A 20321-nucleotide genomic window follows, 5' to 3' on the forward strand; every position below is an offset into this window, starting at 1 on the left:
CTTCAAACCATATAAAGCTTTGTGTAGTCTACATAACATGTTTTTTTTGTCAACATCAAAAAATCCTTCTTATTGTTCTATATAAACTTCTTCCTCTAATATGTCATTCAAAAATCTAAATTTAACATCCATTTGGTAAACTTTGAAACCTTTGTATGTTAAGTAAGCAATTAGAGTTCTTAATCCTTCAAATCTTCCAATAGGGGTGAATGTTTCTCCATATTCTATCCCTTCTTCTTGTGCATATCCTTGAAAAACTAATTTTTTCTTGTTCCTTTTGATTTTACCATTTTCATCTAACTTGTTTCTATATAACCACTTGGTATCGATCACATTTTTATCTTCTAGTTTATGAACTAGAGTCCATGTCTTATTTTTCTCAATTTGTTCAATCTCTTCTTCCATGGCTTTACTCTATTCCACATCTTCTAAGGCATCTTTCACTGTTTTAGGTTCTTTCATGCTCAACAAACTTGTATCATTTCTTAACTTTTTCCTTGTCATTAGTCTAGCATCTTTATCTCGAATGGTTTGTGCAACAGGGTGATGTCTCTTGACATACTTAGACAATATTGGTTCTACTATGTTTTCTTCACTTGGTCTCTCAACTTCTAAATCACTATGTACATCTCTATTAGGTAGTTCAACATCTCTTTCACATATACTAATCTCAAAATCAGAATGTGCGTCAACTTCATTCTATAACTCGACACCTAAATGTAGCTCAGTTCTTGAATGCAACTCAACATTCATAGTATGTGACTTGGAAGTTACTGTACTTGCTATTAGTTGCAACTTGATTTCTAGCATCTTCATCAGTAGGCATACCTTCATAAAAGTATTCAAATGATTTGTATTATTTTGGTTTCTTCATAGGTTTAGCCTCATGTACTTTTATATATTCATCAATTTTCACATTTGCACTTTTTGCAACTTTGTTAGTGTTAGCATATAAATGCTTATAAGCTTTACTTCTTGTTTAATAACTTATAACCTTCAAATATTTTACATTTGGTGAATATCTGTACCATAGTTCAAAAGGTGTTGAAAGAGTACCTTTTTTGACTTGCACACAGTTCAAGGTATACATAGTTGTACTTACAGCTTCTCTCCAATATTTTAAAGCAACATTTTTCTCCATCATGAGTGTCCTAACATAGTCCACTATAGACCTATTCCTCCTTTCAGTAATTCTATTTTTTGGAGCAGTCCTAGAAGTAGATGTCTATCTTTTAATTCCTCTATCATTACAAAACATCTCAAACTCATTTGATTTAAATTCCCCTCCTCTATCGGATCTCAAACATTTCGCACTTTTACTTGTTTCCTTCTCAGCTCTTGCTAGGTACTACTTAAACATTTGGAAAGCATCAAATTTCTATTTTAGAAACATAATCGTCATCATTCTAGAATAATAATCAACAAATAGCATAATGTACTTATCTCCTTTGTAGCTTTTCACTTCGATTGGTCCACACAAGTGAGTATGAACAATCTCTAATATTCCTTTAGAGGTGTGATGAATCTTACTCGTAAAACTTGACTTTGTCGTTTTGCCTAACTAACATTGTTTGCAAATTATATAGTTAGGTTTCTTCAACTTAGGAAAACCTCTAACTCTTCTCATGTTACTGATACTAGCCAAGTTATCAAACTTAACACGACATAATCTCTTGTGCCATAGCCACACATCATAAAATTCTACAATTAAATAAGTAGCATCCTTTATATCAAGGTAGAATAGATTACCTCTAGTTTGGTCACCTTTCCCAATTATTTTTCGATTAGTATCATATATCTTAACACGCTTGTTCTCAAACTCAACCTTACAACCTAAATTATTCAGTTGTGACACACTCAAAAAATTATAGATAAGTTCTTCAACATAATAAGCATTTTCACATAGAATCTTTTCTATGAGTTTGATAGAACCTTTTCCTTTTATCAAACAAGCTGCATCATTACCAAACCTTACACTATTTCCATCATAATAATTCAAGGTCATGAACTTACTTTTATCTCTAGTCATGTGATGTGAACACCCATTGTCAATGATCCATCTATCATTCTTGTTCACACAAGACACTATTGCAGTTGCCTCATCCTCATCAAATTCATCATTCATTGCAACATACACCACTTCATCATCATGATTTTTAGATCCATGTTTTGTTTCCTCTTTAGCAATGTAACAAGAATTCTTGCCTTTTTCTTTGTAATCTTTTTTGTCTTCATCTCTTCTACTTTTATACTTGTCTCCACCTTTACAATTCTCTTTTTTGGACATCGAGTAGCAATATGACCAACCTTGTTACAATTGAAAAACATGATAAGTAACTTACTTTTGAACTTGCCTTTACCTATATGAAATCTCCTTGCTAGTAGTGCTTCAAGTTGATCTACATCTTCCTTGTATGTATCACTATCATTGGACACATATTTTACCTTTTTCTTCTTCTTCTGATTAGGCTCCTTCAATGACAACTCAGCTTTGAAAGAAAATTCAACATTATTAGGTTTGTAATTATCAAAATTAGATAGTTCAAAAGTAGTGAGCCTACCTACCAGACATTCAAGAGTCAAATCAGTTCCTGGTATACATGTCTCAGTTCTTGTGTTGCAGAAAATCTTATAGCATAAATAGGCAACAATGTTCTCAAAAATTTGCTTAGTAAAATATCATCATATATCTTACCAATAGCTCCTCTTATTGCATTAACAATATCTTTTATCCTAGAGCAATATTGAATAATATTCTCACCTTCTTACATTCTCATATCATCAAAATTACCTCCAAGACTTTTAGATTTGGCTATTAGAAGATTTTTTTCACCTCCATAGATAGTGTGTAGAGCATCCCACATTTTTTTTGCACTATCACAACCCTTGATATCATCAAAATTGACATAACTTAGGGTAGAGGAAATCTCCAACATTTCCTAGTTGTGTTATTTCTTCCTTTTCAGATCTTCAACAATTAGGACTCCGACATGATCAACATGCTCAACAACAATGGTAGATTGTGCATAATCCCAAAGACCTCCTAGGTGTAGCTTCAATAGAATTTTCCATGTAGGAAAGATATCTCTATTAAGCTTGGGTACCTCTCTTTATGACATCTTGATCTTTTTGCTTCTAGTATCTTCAAACTAGTCCTCTTGAGTAGATGTGCTCTGATACCAATTTTTTGAATTCTTTAAAATAAATGAGAGGGGTGTTGAATCATTTATCCAAGGTCTAGATGTAAAATTAAAACATTTCACAACATAGTGAACCTGTATCCATAAAACATTTTCATCATGCATGCATCCATTAGCCCATACAATCACTTAAACTTATAGGTTACTATCAAATCAACTTTGTAGAAATGTAAGCATGAAACACAATAGATTCAATAACATGTTTGATACAATGATTTAACATGGAAACTCAATTTCAGAAAAGCCACCAATAACATGCTACTCATTCTCACTCTTTTGAAGTGATGCTTTTTGAAAGGCCAACCATATTTAAGGTTATAATGTACATTGTTAAATGTCACCTAGCTAAGGGATTTCAATCACCCTATTAGGAGTGAGCCTTGTTAGAGGACTTTAGATCATTCACTTGGAATATCACCTGATCTAAGGATTTACAAATGACTATTAGGTCAACCTTAATCCAAAGGATTTACCCTAGAATCATACAATGATTAGAAAGTAATAGTAAGGCTTGATCTGATAACAACTTACAACACACTTGCAAATTACCTATCTCATTTTCATTCCTCTATTCTGCTTGGCTTTCACACACTTCAGCTCTGATAGCTTGTTCACCCTTCAAGCATCCATACCCTTAAGCCTTCTTGTTTTTCTTGCCAATGCAGTCTCTTCTCTTAGGTCACTAAATGAAGCAATACCCTAGACTCCTTGTCTTTCTTAGGTCCATGCACATGACAACCTTTGCTTCTGACCAACCATGTCTATAAATAGAAAATTAAGATCTTTTATTGTTCTTCCTCCTTCATAAATTTTAGGGTTAGGTTAGATTAGGTAGGATTCAATGAATCTACCCATCATTGCATTTCATTCCTTTCTAGAAACTTCTCCTTCAATCTTCTTTGAATTTTCCTCAAAATGGTTCACCATGAATTATATGCCACTAGTTCATCAAGCTTATCTTCCACATGGTTCACACAATCCAAGAAATTAAACTTGTTGGCTCAAATTCATCAAATTCTCAATTTTTCTTATAATAATAACACTTAGCATTAACTTACTTTTGATGCTCAACACATACTGCATTGCTTGATATCCATTATTAAAACACTCAGCATAAACTAAAGTTTACTAGTCCTAGGCATCAACTAAAATTTACTCGACTTTTCCAGCTAATTTTTTACTTGGCTTACACTAACTTTTCTGACACCTACTATGCAGATTATTAAGCTTGGTAGAAATACTTCATTTAACTTGTTCTTCTTAACTTAATCAGTGTATCCATCCTTTGCAATCTTAAGTAGATTATCAATGCACTATAATATCAAGTGTCTTAATTGATCCATGTACTCCTTTTTTGTATCATAACTCAACCTTTCCTCTAGGTGCTATTGTTACCTCATTTTATCAAATCCTCTTCATCAATCCAACAAATGATAGTACTCAAATCAGATAAGTAATTTTCTTACCAACAAGTAGTAGGTTTGACATCAGTGATAACATAATCATTGAAACACATTTATCATATTTGTATCAATCTATTTTCGACACCAATATACTCTATCATAAGCCTTTCAAAGGTCAAGTTTAAGAAGAAACCCTTGATAATTTGAATAATTAGTTGAATCGATCACCTCATGGACTTTAATTTTAGAATCTAGAATTTGTCTCCCCAACATAAACCCATTATGTTGAGGAAAAATGATTGAAGGAAAAATAGTCAATAGCCTCAAAGTCTAGACTTTGAAAAATACCTTGTAGATGGAATTGCACAAATATATCAGTCTAAAATCTTCCACCTTTCTAGCACCCTCTTTTTTAGGGATCAACATGAGAAATTTTGAATTGAATTCTTTAAGAAATTTTCTAGATCCAAAAAATTTGTTAACTAATGCATTTACCTCTTTATCCACTATCATCCAAAAGTGTCGAAAGAAGAACATTAGGAAACTGTCTTGACCTAGGAACTTCTCACCTTCAAAAGAGAAAGAATATTTATAAATTTATTCCATAGACATAATGTAAACTAACATTTTATTAATGTTGTCATCTAGAATTGAAGGAATAGAAGTTAGGAGCCAGTTTAGACTAACAAAAGATAGAATATTTCCTTTATCTGAAGAAGTATTTGAGATCCTTTTAGAAACTCTATGTTTAGATAAAGTTAAGTCTAAGAACCTAGTATTTGTATCTCTAGCATTCAACCAAAGGGCTCTAGATCTTTGTCTTCAGAAAACCTCCTCTTTAGTCACAATATCATGATGCTTCACCAACAAGACTTTCTCCTTATCTAAAGACCCCTGGGAATCCCCATCCATTTGAATAGACTTTTGCACCTCCTCTAGACCATTATTTATATCAATTTTTTGGATAAATATATCTTCAGAAGTCTCTTTGTTCAACACTTTAAATTTATTCTTAACAAAACAAAATTTATTAGCAATCTTGAACATTTTTGACCCTTCAACCTTAACATTTTACCAATCTTGAATGAGATTATCAAAGATGGGGTATTTCATCCACATCCTTTCAAATGTAAAGGGAAAGTTACATTTCAGAGCTAAAGGCTCAGCTAACAAAGAAATTTGGAAGTGATCAGACTCTATCTTAGTGATGGAAGATAGGGAATAATTGAACCTATCAAACCAATCACCCAAAATAAGATCTCTATCTAGTCTAAACTAGATAATATTTGTACCCTTCTAGTGATTACACAACATATAATAACACCCTTGAAGATTCACATACAACAAAGCATGCAAGTTAATGAAATTCATAAAAATCCTACCTACCATCTAGAAGAGCTTAAGAAGAAACTCCCCCTAATTTATCGTTCTCATTCAAGGGAGAATTAAAATCCCCCATAACCAACAATGGGAAATCTATAACCAAAGTTCTAAATGAGCTTAGCCTTTCCCAAAAACCAACCTTCCATTTTTAGAATTGGGGGAATAAACATTAGAGAGAATCCAAGAGAAATTGCACCTAATATGAGTAAGCTTAATACAAATGATATTGTTTTTAAACAGTATAACTTGACCTAGAATGAGGAAATTATTCTAGAATATCACGTCATGCCTTTTGAGGTCCCTTTTGAATCACACCTAGCCACTTTTTCATTCTTGAATAGAGAAAGCATGTCAACTTTATCTTTAGTTATTTTAATTTCTTGAATTAACAACACATCCAGTTTATGATATCGAAAAACATTCCTCACTACATCTTTCTTATGAGGGGCATTCAATCCCCTTATATTCTAGGACATGATCTTCATTTAGAACTAGTAGAGTAGATCTCTTGGATGGTTTTATGTTCCTCATTCAAAATGTCTTCTTTGTTGGTTGAATCATGAACATCCTTTTCTTTTTCTAATGTGGACCTAATGTCACTCCCCCACATTTGGTTTGATCATATTTTGGGTCACTTATTGAAAAATATCGACATTTTATAGTTAAACCTATTTTGGTGATTCACAAACTTCCATGGTTGATAAGAAGAAGAGAGTATTGAATTCATCATGATAAAATTTTCATTTTGATGATAAAACAAAAAAAGTATAGTTTTAGGGACCTAAGATAAGAACTCTATCAGATCATAGAACTTCCAAGGCATGAACCCTAGCTCTACAAAGATAACCACTACCTCTGGACTGGTGATAGATGGTCTAGGTAATACCACTTGATGATTTGGTATCAATCTATTTGAAGAAGGGGATACCTCTATCTCAACCTCAAGCAATCCATGAGGACCTAAAGACCCATTCATCTCTACACCTTTGAATCTCCAAGTGTCAATCCTACTTTGTATTGAACTATATCCTCTAGATAGTCATCCCTATTAGATTTCAAAGCATTAAGCTCTCTTCCACAGTTTAAAGAATCAACCATAACTAGAGAGGTCACATTTATCTCTCCTAAGAGAAACCAAGGACTCACTTCTTTAGCATTGCTAGGACCTTGCAAAGAGATTAATACAATAGAGTCCATAGAGGGGGAAACAACTTGAGTCAATGGATTTGGGTCCTCTAACCCAGAATCCCTCTAGGAAATTGAAACCTATTTATGGATCCACTCCTTTTTCTTTCCTTTCAGGGCTTGAGGTTAAACAACCTTTTTTTCATTTTTAGGATAACTTATAGCCCAGTGACATGTCTTATTGCATACAAAGTAGGCAAAGGGAAGGCTTTCAAACTCAATATCATGTTTTAGTATTACCTTCTTAGAATTGATCAAAATTACAGATGGTAGGTTCTTCAATCTACAAACATTGACACAAATACAAGTAAAGATCATCCTTGATATAGAGGTCATACACTGATCAATAGCCAACAATTGGCCAAAACAAGCTAGAATACCTTTGAAATTCACTTCATTGCAAACCTCCAAAGGCAACCCAAAGAGTCTAACCCAAACAAGGACAAAAAAATTATCCTCAAAGTTCCATTTGGGGGCCCATTTATGGAAAGAGAGATCCATTTTACCAATCATCCAAGGTCCCCCACAAAGGATTCTATTATAATCCTTTTTATTTGAGAACTCAACTCGATTTACTGAATTAATAAGAGAGGTATCTATATCTCTCCTCCATCGGAGCCATAAAGGACTGTGGATAGGAAACCCTTCAGAGGGAAGAAATCTCAAGTTGGCCTTTTAGATATCATTTGTTTATGGGTAGAAGCAAGAAGTTGGGTCTCAATTCCATGGAAGTTTGCGGATTGAGATCACGCACTTTAAGAAATAGGTACCTATTTTAGGCTCAGGTGCTCAATCCAAAATTTAAAAAATGAGCACCCATTTTTTAAAAAATTGGGTACCTATTTTTATTTTCAAAAAATAGGTACCCATTTTTTAAAACATAAAAAAATTGTATTTTTTAGAAACGGATACCCAGTTTTGAAAAGTAAAAGATGGGTACCCATTTTTTTCGAAATCAAGTACCCATTTTTTACTTCTAAAAAATGGGTACCCATTTCTAAAAATTCAATTTTTTCTTTTTAGGGGGGAATTTTATGTGTTTATTTGACATTTTCAAAATGGGTACCTATTTTTTGACTTTAAATAATAGGTGCCCATTTCTTAGAACATTTTGTAGGATTTTTTCCTCTTACCTTAGATTTTAGTTCGAGATAGGCTTGGTGAGACCAAGCCTATGCCTTGACCTCTCAAGATTTGGCTAAGACATTAAAATTACAAATTCACGCCTTGCCATAATTTTTAGAGGGTCTTCCCAATCAATTTTTTTTATGAAACAAAAACCCATTAGAGCTCTCACCATCTTGATTTCAAAAATATAAATTTTATAGTGCTATGATTTTATTTACTATTTTTGCATTATTTTTTAATGAAAGGTCATACTTAAATGTAAAATAGTGAAGTTCACTAAAAATTTAATAACATTTCTATTTTATAATTTTTCTTAAATTAATTTATATGTCATCAATCTACATACAATTCTTTTGAGGTTAAAAAAAATAAATTGAAAAAAGTAAAATTTTGATCAAATTATGGTGTCCATACATGAGAGGTTTTAAAATTTAGTTTTATAGCCAATTAATAATTAATAATGAAAAAATCATTCAATAAAAAATTAAGAAAAAATATTGTCATCAATCTTAGGTGTATTAGGTAACTCCCTTTAAAAGGATTTATGAAAATTCATTTATTTGTGTCAAATTATGGTGTCTGTACATGGGTGTGGTATGGTCCTGAAATAGGCATTTTGAAAAAGTGGTTTTTAAAGATTCATACCAAAAACAAAATCTATCATATGGGTACACAAATAAATTACATATTCAAAAATTAGATTCCAAAGACTACAAATTTTATTTTCGAAGTTTTTTATATTCATTCTCTAAATACATCAAATTTTGACATCAATTGACAAAAAATTTCAAAAATAGGAAAAACACTTCCACTTTTTGGCCAAAAGTGAAACCCAACTTCTTGCACTAACCCTTATAACATAGGACCATACTTATTTAATATTAGGGCAAGAACCAAGAAATGTACCAATAAGAATCATCTCCAAAATGGATATTAAAGCAGCCAAGAGGGGGTCGAGAATGAATATAGAAAACTCCCCATTCTAGAATCACATGTTGATATGTTCCACAGGAATCAAGGGCTTCTTGTTCACGCTATCCCTAAGCAACTTAACCCAATCTTTTTTATCTCACATGAATGTCCCTTTCATAGGTGCCTTAGACAGGTCACTTTTGGAGACCCCTCTGAACCCCCTTCACCAAATCTGGTGATAGCATAAGCAGGAAGTTGGACCACAACCTCAAAAACTCCAACTAGGGTCCCCAAATGTTTATCCTTCAAGACACTATCAAAAGAATCTCATAGAGATTCTAGGAAAAGAATACTATTTAGAATAAAGCCTAAACTAGGGCTAGAAGCACCTACAATTCCCTCCTAACTTCTGACCTTCTACTTAGGATCACCATTTTTCCTGCTCAAATATTTCAAATTTGAATGTACAACTGCACCTAGCTCTTTAGTTGACCCCTCCGAGCTCACCATGAAATCAAAATAATGTTAATTAAATGAACATATAGTTGTCTATAAAATAATGTATCATTTTTTCTTCACATTATTCATGTTAGGCATCTTTAGCAATTTAAGTATGGATTATTTTATGAATGCTAATTATGTTCTATTGCATTTATTTTTTCATGAGAACCAATTTTTCTTTAAAATAGTAACTAATAAATTAAATAGATAAATAAAATTCACTTCTACATTACATTTATTCATTCTAGATTAATTAGAAGTGTCACCTTGTGTGTGATAATGTGAAGGTTATTACAATAGTAAATATTGTGGTTTACTTGAATTTATAGGATTAGAGTATAGTTTATGTTTTAAATTGAAAAGAAAGTTTTTTTTCAAAAATGCATGATTTCATTTTTTCTTTCAAATTCACAATGTCAACTATCTTCCTACCTAATATTAGATTTATCTGTTCATACAAAAATCTATATCATTGAAAAAAAAAATTTGAAAAATGAAATAGAGTATTATATCACTCACCTTGAGAGAAGTTTCAATTTCAAGCCTGATGTAAAAACTTTTCAATGCTGAAGTAAAATTTGGCTAACTCCATGTAACAAGAATTATGGATTTACATGGTACAATAGGTTATTGAAATTAAAAGAAACCTAAGATATGATATGATGAATGAAATGATGTTAATAAAAATAGAACATAAGTTTGTAAACATACTTGAATAGGGTTTTTCGAAGTTGTGCATAATTATCATCACAAGAATCCATGTAGTTCCTTGCCTCTAAGAATGAAATACTTAGGTACCAAGAATACTCCAGTGCATCTTTAGTATGAAAACATGTGTGACACAAAATTTGAATCAAGTAACCATATATGAGGTAAAGGATAATATTATTTAGCACTGATATATAATAATGTGATGAAAATTTCTGCAATTGGTTTAGAAATAATTTTTCAAATATAATAACATCACAATCCTCTTTAGAAATCTTCTCATTGCATAAGATATTCTTCGTGTTTAGTGAAATTCTCTCATATACTTAGAAGCAAATTGTCTAGCTTCATCCATAATTATTTCTTTGTGGAGTGTAAGGTGAGAAGATCTAAATAAATTTAGTATACTTCTATGCTCTATGTTTCTCTAACCACAATTGGAGAAGAAGAACCAATCTTCATATTTGAAATTATTTAGCACCTTTGTGATTTTATCCAACTCAATATTATAAATCAACACAATTTGATAATAATGATAAAATAAATTGTATCAATTTCATTTTTGACACAAAAAAAATTCACACAAGGAGACATTGTATTCATGGACCCTAAGAGTCTGGAAGCCTAGTGCAAAATAGTATTTAGATCTAGAAAAAGGCTCTATCTGCTGCACCCAATACCTTTTTCACTCCAATATCTCTTCCATAATTATCCCCATAAGAAATTGAAGATCATTCCAATCATAACAATATGACTATAAGTATAAATAGACTCTTGTTGTTAAGCACATACTTACCCATAAATGTAATGTAGAGCTACTTTAATTTATTCTTGAAAATGTCCACCTATTCCAAGGCACTCAATATTATCAACTAGTGAAAGTAGCTCAAGAAAATCAACTAGATATAGGCATGGTGCTATTTGACAATATACACTAAACTGTTTAGTATCAAAGAGTGAATGTAATACTTTTAGCCTAAAAAATAGTCATTAGTAGATGATATCTACAATAAAAAGAATAAACAAAACATTTAGAAAATGCAACATACCACACCCATTAAATTTGTCCATAATATTGTACAAAAAGGTAAATAATTTCACATCGCTAGTATTAATATAAGTACACATGTAGTGGAATTAGACAAGCTAAGGAAAGACCCATCTTTTCTTTGGAACCTTATTATTTTTTTCCAATCAATTATTTCCTCAAGCCCCTCAAGTGCATTCAACATATTTTCTACAATACTTCACTCCGTGGAGAAAGTGCAAGTAAATTGAATTAAAAGAAGAAAGAAAGTGTAAACAAAATCAATTCTTGTGTAATACAAAAGTATTATCATATTCTTAAAGATAATACATTAGAGAACAAATTAAGCTTATAAAAAGTAAGCCAGTTTCAACTATTTAATACTTCTAGCCTAGAAATCAATCCATAATATGTAATGTTTAAAGATTCCATGAGAATATTAACAAATATCTTACTCCATTAGAAGTATTTCTTGCTTTTTCATCAAAGAACCATTGTTATACAAGAAACTAAGACCTAGAGATTTAGCCTTTTTCATCAATACAGGAAAGATTATTTCAAAATTTAGAGATAAGCTTTCTTCTTTTTGTAGTGATTTTAGGTGATCTTGAATGAAACAAACACATACACATGAAAAGAAAAACATTCAATATTCATATTGAAATACTAAAAAAATCAGCATCATTATAATATTTGAATAAAATATAAATATAACGCTTTTCTACATTGGTGTGTCCTATATTCCAAGGAAGAAAGGAAACAAGAGAACCAAGAGTACAAAGAAAATGATTGAAAAAGAGAAAAGTAGAAGGAATCCCCCATTAACCATCCCTAACTTGCTACCCAAGTGATATATTATTTTTGATGAAACATGTATATAATGAAGGACCACCATTCTCCTTGGGAAATAGGTACATCTTGTATTATCCTACATACAAAAAGAAAAAATGTTGATGAAACAAGAAAGGTTACCTACATAGAGTTACATTATGGCTTGGGGTTAACCATTCACTTCATCGCTTATACAACTAAACTCACAATTAACAATCAGTGACCTTATGAACTTAATAAAACTTTCAATCGAGTGATTGGGAACACTCACACATCTTGAGAAATTGAGAACTTTTGAAATAATATATAACTTTCTAACAAACTTACAAAAAATGTGGTTGGGCCAATATTTGAGGAAAGTGGAGGGGCCATGACTTTTGGCGAGGTTAAGGGAAACTTAAAAAATAAAAAGTGGATGACATTAGGAATAAATGGGGACAAGGACCGGGAGGATATAATGAATTTATAATCACCTAACAATTCCTTATTCATTTAGTGATGGGGTCAAAATCTCAAAAAAAAAAGAAAACACACTAATTCTAAGGAAAGTAGGAAACTATGTACTTAGGAGAAGGAACTTAATTGGATATTTTTCAAATCTTTCCCATTATAGGTAATAGGGAAAGGAATACGACCCAAATAATCTAGAAGGAAAGATGTATCACCAAGAATTGTGTAGATCTTGAAAGGACCTTGCCATAGATAGTTTAAAAAATTATGGAATCCCTTAAGTTCTCTTCTTTTATGCCACAAAGTACCATTTCTTTAGTGTCTCCAACTAAAAAATTTCTTTGTTAAAACCTTTTGTAAAAATAATCCATTACAGCCCTTTCATGTCTTTCAATTGTATCCACCACTTTTTCTCTCTTTTCTTCTAGTTGGTTCAAGTACATAATCCACTTTTTGATGCTCAACTAAAACTACTCATCTATAATTGTCCTTTGAAGATTCAAGGTTGTAAGCTCAAATGGTAGGGGAATGGGTGTATCTATTCCATACACTAGTTAAAAATGGGACATAGCAATAACTATATAATAAGTAATTGTAACACCCTAGTGTGCATCATGAAGTTTAGTCTATCAATCTCTTTGATTCTCATGAACAAACTTTTTCACAATATTCACCAAGTTCACATTACTATATTGTTCTTGGTTGTTTCATTGAGGATAATAGTCTTAAAAATTATTAGAATGATATATTTTTCATAGTAGAACATATTTATTTCATCTGTTGATAAGTTTAAAAATTCTATTAGTTTTATCAATATAAAAATCTTTAAAAATCCCTTCTTATTCAGCAACCATAATTTCTTGGAGATAATTTACAACAAATATTTTGTTCTAGAACTTATATTATAGATCATCTCTTTGATGAATATCATATATTGATGTGAGAATCTTCTTTTGAGAGATGATGATTTCTACCAATCACCCTAGGAAGAGCCCTACATCTGGTTGTAGAATAGGAATCACATTTGTGCTTCCTAATCCTTTCTTTGGCACCCACTTAAGCTTCGTTCTGGGAATTTTTTTCTCATTCACAATGAAAGGAGGTTTACCAACTTGACATGGGGTATTCTTCTACAATGGTTTAGGATTTGGATTGAAGGGATATCAAGAAAAAGAAGTCTTTTTTTTTTAAATGTTATAATATTAGCCAATTTATTTTGAATGGGTATAATAATATTAAAGAAAATTTTCCACAAGGAAAGATCTACCAATTCTTGGAGGACGGCCTAGAATGCCTTCTCATGGACCAAAAGAGGCAGGATGAGTTACATTGTTCACTATGTGATTTGACTCAATACGATGTGATTTAAGAGGCTTACCTATGGCCCTTTATAAGATGGTATCTAGTTTTCCCTTGTCCAAAGGAAGATGAGGTTGTTGGCCATCAAAAGATTTTTCACAAATGTCAAATATTAAGTGAGCCATGTGTACCAATTTGTGTTGTCATCGACGACGTGTTGTTTGGGTGATGGGAACCTTTGTAAATAACCTAGTAATGTCCTTCAAATTTCTAACATAAGCCTCAAGCTAAAGACCTCCATGAAGAATCCTTGATTCAAATATTTTTTCCACTTGTAATATTCCATGGAAATTGATTGAAGTTATTTTTGCTTCTTGATCAAGACATCTAGATTATTGATTCATTCTCGATTAATTAGAAGCATCACCTTCTACATGATGATCTAAAGGTGATTGCAATAGTAATTTTAATGTTTTACTTGAATTTAGAGAATTAGAACATATTGCATCAAGATTGGTTCATAATACTTCTATTTCTTAATGGCCCACATATTGGTTTTTTGTGTTAATGCCTATTAATTTTAAATTGAAACATAAATTTTCTTTCAAAGTTACAATGTCAAATACCTTCCTAGTTCTATGATATGTCTCTCTTCATCAAAAAAAATTATATTGCTCAATAAATCTCACATATTCACTTACATTATTTTGTGCAACCTTAGACTATTTTCTCTTACATAACTAAGTATTAAAAAAAAAGATTGAATCTCTTGCATTTCTTATAGGAAATTAATCAACAATTATATAATTAAAATAAAAAGATATAACAAAGCTCAAAGCCTTGTTAAAAAAATTTCCCTCCATCAACCCAACCATATCATTGTTACAAAAATACGATTTTTAATAATTCATAATGGTACATCTTTTTTAATTAGTCATATAATCTAAGCGCAAAAATAATATTGGATCAAATAGTTACCACAATAAATAATGATAACACAAACTAGCAAAATGAGATATCATTATTGATGATACAATCTTTATATTTCATAATTTTAACAATTATTTGAAGTACATAATATTTTTGCAACTTCTACATTGCCCTTATAATTGTCATCGATGGAGAGGCAAGAAGCAAATATATTTGTCAGAATAGGTCAATAGGGTCGATGAGCGATTTCCTTATATATTCTTTAGTTTCATTTAAGGAACTTCCATAGCCATCCTTGTGCTTGTAGAGGAGCATACAACATTGCCTCATATTAAATATAAAACTTTTTCCACATTTTGGAGTTTCAGCAATTAACTTGAAATACTCATGGTTCAATTGTTTTAGTGTGTGATCAAGAATTTCTTCAAAATATTCTAGAGCATCTTCTTTTGTAGAATCTAGGTTTTGCTTCATATAACATGCAATACATGAGTTTATTTGTCCTCGAGCCTCCTCAGTCTACACCAAAAAAAAATTTAAAAATGGTCACATTATTTTTCTATTTAATTAGCCCTTTTTCATGTATAGTTCAAATAAGATTTAAATAACATAGTCTAATCCTTGACATACTTTAAGATTAATCATCTAAATTTGGCCTACTAGGTGAGTTCTATAAGAAATGCTAGAGTTAGTTTTAGTTGACCTACCTAAGAAAGTCATAATTTAGAGTACGATATCCGTCTATAAGTGATATTTTAGGTGACATACACAAAATAATAATTGAAATTTTATACTTGATAGTTTAAATACCTCAAAAGTTGCAGTATCATTTTTTAGCCGCCATACCAAGGAAACAAGCTGAAAAATATTTGAAGATTCATGTATGATGGGGAGATCATTATGTGTTACAACCTCACCCATTAAAAAGATTGGATGTAAAGCACAAGGAACAAGACCCACAGATATACAGCGTGTCTTTAGATACTCTTCCATTGTTGGTATGTACCCAGCTTCTGACCACTCTCTTTCCTTCATCAAGGAGTCAATAAACATCTCCCACTGCATTAGAAAGAAATAATATGGTTACATAAAGTTATACTACTAGAAAATAATTTTAAAACATGATCATTTAACTACGTACATCTTTTCTAATGTAATGAAGCATGTCACGTCCCTGTTGCTTTGAAGCCTCCTTATTTGTTTCATTCACCACTTCATACCATGCTTTGAATATTATTTTCATATATTCTGGAAGCTCATCAACCAAGGAGGTATCACATCTAAACATAGTAAAAAGCTTTAGTGAAATTGATTTCAAGCAATGTATTTGGCTAGGAATTAAGAAATTATGTAAAGAGATATTATATCCAAGCATAATGAAAGGATTTTGCAAACCTGATTACAAGCAATCAAGAAATTACCTCTTTATTGCTTCTCTAAAAGTTATTAACTCTTCCATTGTTCCATAAGTATCATAAATATCATCCATCACCAATACTAAAGAACCGATTTTGGTGAAGTTAATTCTACACATTGAATACTCTGAATCAAATGTTCCCACAGAAAAATATGTCTCCACAATCCTTTGTCGAACAAAATCCACTTCTATCATGCGTGACTTTTTCCACCAACTATAGCATACAACATACGGTAATGCGATTATAATTTAATAGCATTATCATAGAGTAGAAGTTTAAAAAAATTAGTAGAGTTCTATATTACTGACCTTGAGAGAACTTTCAATTCAGCCTGATGTAAAGATTGTTCAATGTTGAAATATAATTTGGCTAATTCCATGCAACAAGAATTATGGACATATGGCATGCTGTAAAAATAAAAAAGAAACCTAAGATATGAGACAATGAGCGAGACAATGTTAATAAAAATAGAGGCTAAAAGTTTGTAAACATACTTGAATAGTGTTTTTCTAAGTTGTGCATGATTGTCGGCATAAGAATCAATGTAGTTCCTTGCCTCTAAGATGGATATACTTAGATGCCAAGAGTACTCCAGCGCATCTTCTGTCTGAAAACATATGTAACACAATATTTCAATAAATCTCTTTCATTTTTATTTCTCCGCTTCAAAGATAAAGGATAATGGTAGTTATATTGATAGATAATAATGTGATGAAAACATATATAGTTGGGGTAAAAATAATTTTTTTCAAAAATAATAACGTTGCAGACCTCTTTAGCAATCTTCTCATTGCATGAGATATTCTTTGTGTTCAGTGATTCTCTCAAAAACTTAGAAGCAAACAGTCTAGCTTCATCCATAATCTTTTCTCCAGGGAGTGCAAGATCAGAAGCTCTAAATAGACTCAATATACTTCTATGATCTATGTGTCTTTGGCTAGGACTGGTGAAGCACCCATTTTCATCTTTGAAATTATTTAGCACCTCTGGGATTTTATCCACATTAGTATTATAAATCAATATAGTTTGATAATAGTGATAAACTAAACTGCATAAATTTCATTTTTGACAAAAAAAAATAATTTACCTGAGAAGACATTGTATCCATGGACCCTAAGAGTTCGTAGTCCTAGTGCTGTAGTATTTAGATCCGGAAATAAGCTCTCTCTACCGCACCCGATACCCTTTTCACTCCAATATCTGCTCCATAATTATCATCACAAGAAATTTCAGATTGTTTCAATCAAAACAATATGACTATAAGAATAAACACACTCTAAACATTAAGTGCATACTTACCTATAAACATAATCTAGAGCTACTTTGATTTCTTCTTGGAAATGTCTACCTATCCCAAGACGCTCGATATTGTCAACCAGTGAAAGGCGTTCAAGCAAATCGATTGGATATAAGCATGGCACTATTTCACAATATTCACTAAATTCTTTAGTATCAAAGAATGACCGTAACACTTTTAATCTAAGAATCAATCACTAGTAAATGATGTTTTAAAAAGAAAGAATAAATACAACATTTAAAAATTGTAACGTACCGCACCCACTAAATTTGTCCATTAGATTATTCAAAAAGCTAAAGCATCTCTCATCGCCCGTATTAATGAGTACACAGGCAGTGGAAGCAGGGGAGCTAAGAAAAGACCCATCTTTGCTCTGGAACATCATTATCTTTTTCCAATCAATTATTTCTTCAAGCCCCTCCAGCGCATTCAACATGTTTTCTGGAATATCTCGTTCCATGGAGATACTACAAGTAAATTGAATCATAAGAGGAAAGAAAGTATATACCTAATCGACTTCTATACGACATACAAGTATGATCATTCTTAAACATAATACATTAAAGAAAATATTAAGCTTGTTAACTATTTAACACTTTTATTCTAAAAATCAAACCTTAATATATAATAATATATAATATTAAAGCATTGACAAAAATATTAATAAATATCTTACTCTTTAAAAAGTACTGCGCGCTTCTTCATCAAAGAAGCATCGTTATACGGGAGACTAAGTCCCAGAGATTCAGCCTTTTTCATCAATGCAGGGAAGATTATTACAAAATCTGGAACAAAGCTTTCTTCTTTTTCTAATGACTTCAGATGACCTTGAACGAAACGAACACCTGCCAATAAAAACAAATACATTAATGTCAGAAGGAAGACATTGAATATTCATATTCTAAAAGTAAAAGCATCAGCATCATAATAATATTTGCATGATAAACATAAATATAACCTTTTTCTATGTTAGTGTGCCCTGCATTCCAAGTGAGAAGGGCAACAAGAGAAGCGAGAGTAGAAAGCAAACGATCACACAAGAGAAAAGCTGAAGGAAGCCCCCATGAACCATCCTCCAGCTGGTTGGTGATAAGCCATCTTATGGCCTGAGGAAAATGTGGTGTATGAGATCCATCCTTTGCAGGAACCATTGCAACCCATGCGGTGTCATAAGCAGATGGACTGATTTCTCCATCTTCAAGAGCTCTAAACATTTCTTTTACCTTCACAACAAGGTTATCGGCCCACCGCTGGTACGAAGGAGCCTGCAACATAGACAAAAGCAGAAAGAATAAAAAACGAGCCTAGAAAAGGCTTGGATATGAACATCAGTTTTCCACAATTCATTTTTGGCATTGATTGTCTAACATATTTCAATTAATGTTTCAGATCATATTTTGTGATCTATCATTAAGATAGAGAAAGCTCAAGATAATAGATCATATATAGAATGTGATCCGAAACATTGATGTTACACAATCGATACAAGAAATACTACTGATAAAAACTATCTGTCTTACTTGATGGTATGAATTGTGTAACATTTTTTAATTAACGCTTGAGATCATATTTTACAATCTATCATCAAGATAGAGAAAGCTCAAGATGATAGGTCATACATAGAATATGATTAGAAACATTGATGTTACACAATTGATACAAGAAATATAACTGATAAAAACAAAATCCTACTTGATGATATGGTGTGTTGAGAGATTGTAGAAGATCATCGCTCCACACATCCCCATGATAATTGGCAGTCCGCCGAGGGGCAGAAGATTTGATGTTATCAGCAACCAAAGTCATTGCTCTGACTGGAGAAGTTGCTTGGGGAGTACAAGAAACCCATCGTTGTGGTCTGTAATTCAGTGACCGTTGTTGGAATGCATTATTAGTTAGAACAAATGTATTTCTCTTTGAGACTGAATCAATGGAGATTCCAGCCATTGAGGAATAATAAGCTCCTTAACGTAGCAAGATAAATTGAGATATGTGACTATGCCAAATGGGTGGTATAAATAGGGAAACGTGTACGTGATTTTTCATTTTTGCCGTTCAAAACCGCTGTAATGCCGCCCACCTGGTCAAGTTGTAGCCCAAATAAATTGGCTAAATTACCGTATTTTCAGCTCGTTGGATCGCTAACAATGTCAGGAAACCAGATTATTATGATTAGGTTAAATAAACGTCTTTAGGATAAAAAATCTAACATAGTTTCCCACCTAATCTATTTGTCTTTTCTATATTGTTTGATGGGGCATTGAAAAGTCTATTTATAACTTGTGCAATAGTCAAAGCATTCAAAGATGATTAAAATTGTTTGATTTTCGACACTGATATCCCATTGAATGGAAAGAGAGACTAATTTCACATTGGCATCCTCTTGACCTGGACAGACTTCCAAATTAGCTTGTTTGCATCCAATAATGTAGTCAATTAGTATTTGTGTAGCAGATTGTGCAGAATATTCTCTGTGTGTTTGGTTTGCTTACACCCACCCATCTCTCTTACCACCCAACTTGTACACATTTTTCACTCTATTCAACCCATTGGAAAATGACAACTAATTTAGCAAAACAAAAGATGTATTAAACTGGAGTTCCTATTGCAAAGTAGGGACAGGCTAATTTCCCACAGAGACAAAACAAA

At 31.9% G+C, this 20321-nt stretch overlaps 1 protein-coding gene across 1 annotated transcript; it reads right to left on the reverse strand.

Annotated features, from left to right (window-relative positions):
- Positions 1 to 15173: 15173 nt before the first annotated feature.
- LOC149562975 (taxadiene synthase 1, chloroplastic-like) lies at positions 15174 to 19619 on the reverse strand. The gene is made up of 13 exons (XM_089823950.1): positions 19365 to 19619; positions 18631 to 18937; positions 18349 to 18517; positions 17928 to 18139; positions 17675 to 17795; positions 17463 to 17575; positions 17147 to 17361; positions 16870 to 16982; positions 16684 to 16782; positions 16379 to 16588; positions 16099 to 16237; positions 15768 to 16016; positions 15174 to 15476 (listed from the first exon to the last, which is right to left on the reverse strand). The coding sequence occupies exons 1-13, from the start codon at positions 19617 to 19619 to the stop codon at positions 15174 to 15176; spliced, it is 2505 nt and encodes an 834-aa protein (XP_089680076.1).
- Positions 19620 to 20321: the final 702 nt, after the last annotated feature.

This window comes from Cupressus sempervirens, chromosome 4, assembly GCF_028749045.1.
Source record: "Cupressus sempervirens isolate cs-2001-9-10 chromosome 4, ASM2874904v1, whole genome shotgun sequence".
NCBI classification, from domain to species: domain Eukaryota; kingdom Viridiplantae; phylum Streptophyta; class Pinopsida; order Cupressales; family Cupressaceae; genus Cupressus; species Cupressus sempervirens.

Coding starts and splice junctions, on each gene's coding strand:
- LOC149562975 (XM_089823950.1), bottom strand. CDS start 19,619: ATGGCTGGAATCTCCATTGATTCAGTCTCAAAGAGAAATACATTTGTT. Junction 17,362..17,462: donor TGGATACAATGTCTTCTCAG/GTAAATTATTTT, acceptor ATAAAATCCCAG/AGGTGCTAAATAATTTCAAA. Junction 16,238..16,378: donor TTTAGAGAAGCAATAAAGAG/GTAATTTCTTGA, acceptor TACTATGTTTAG/ATGTGATACCTCCTTGGTTG.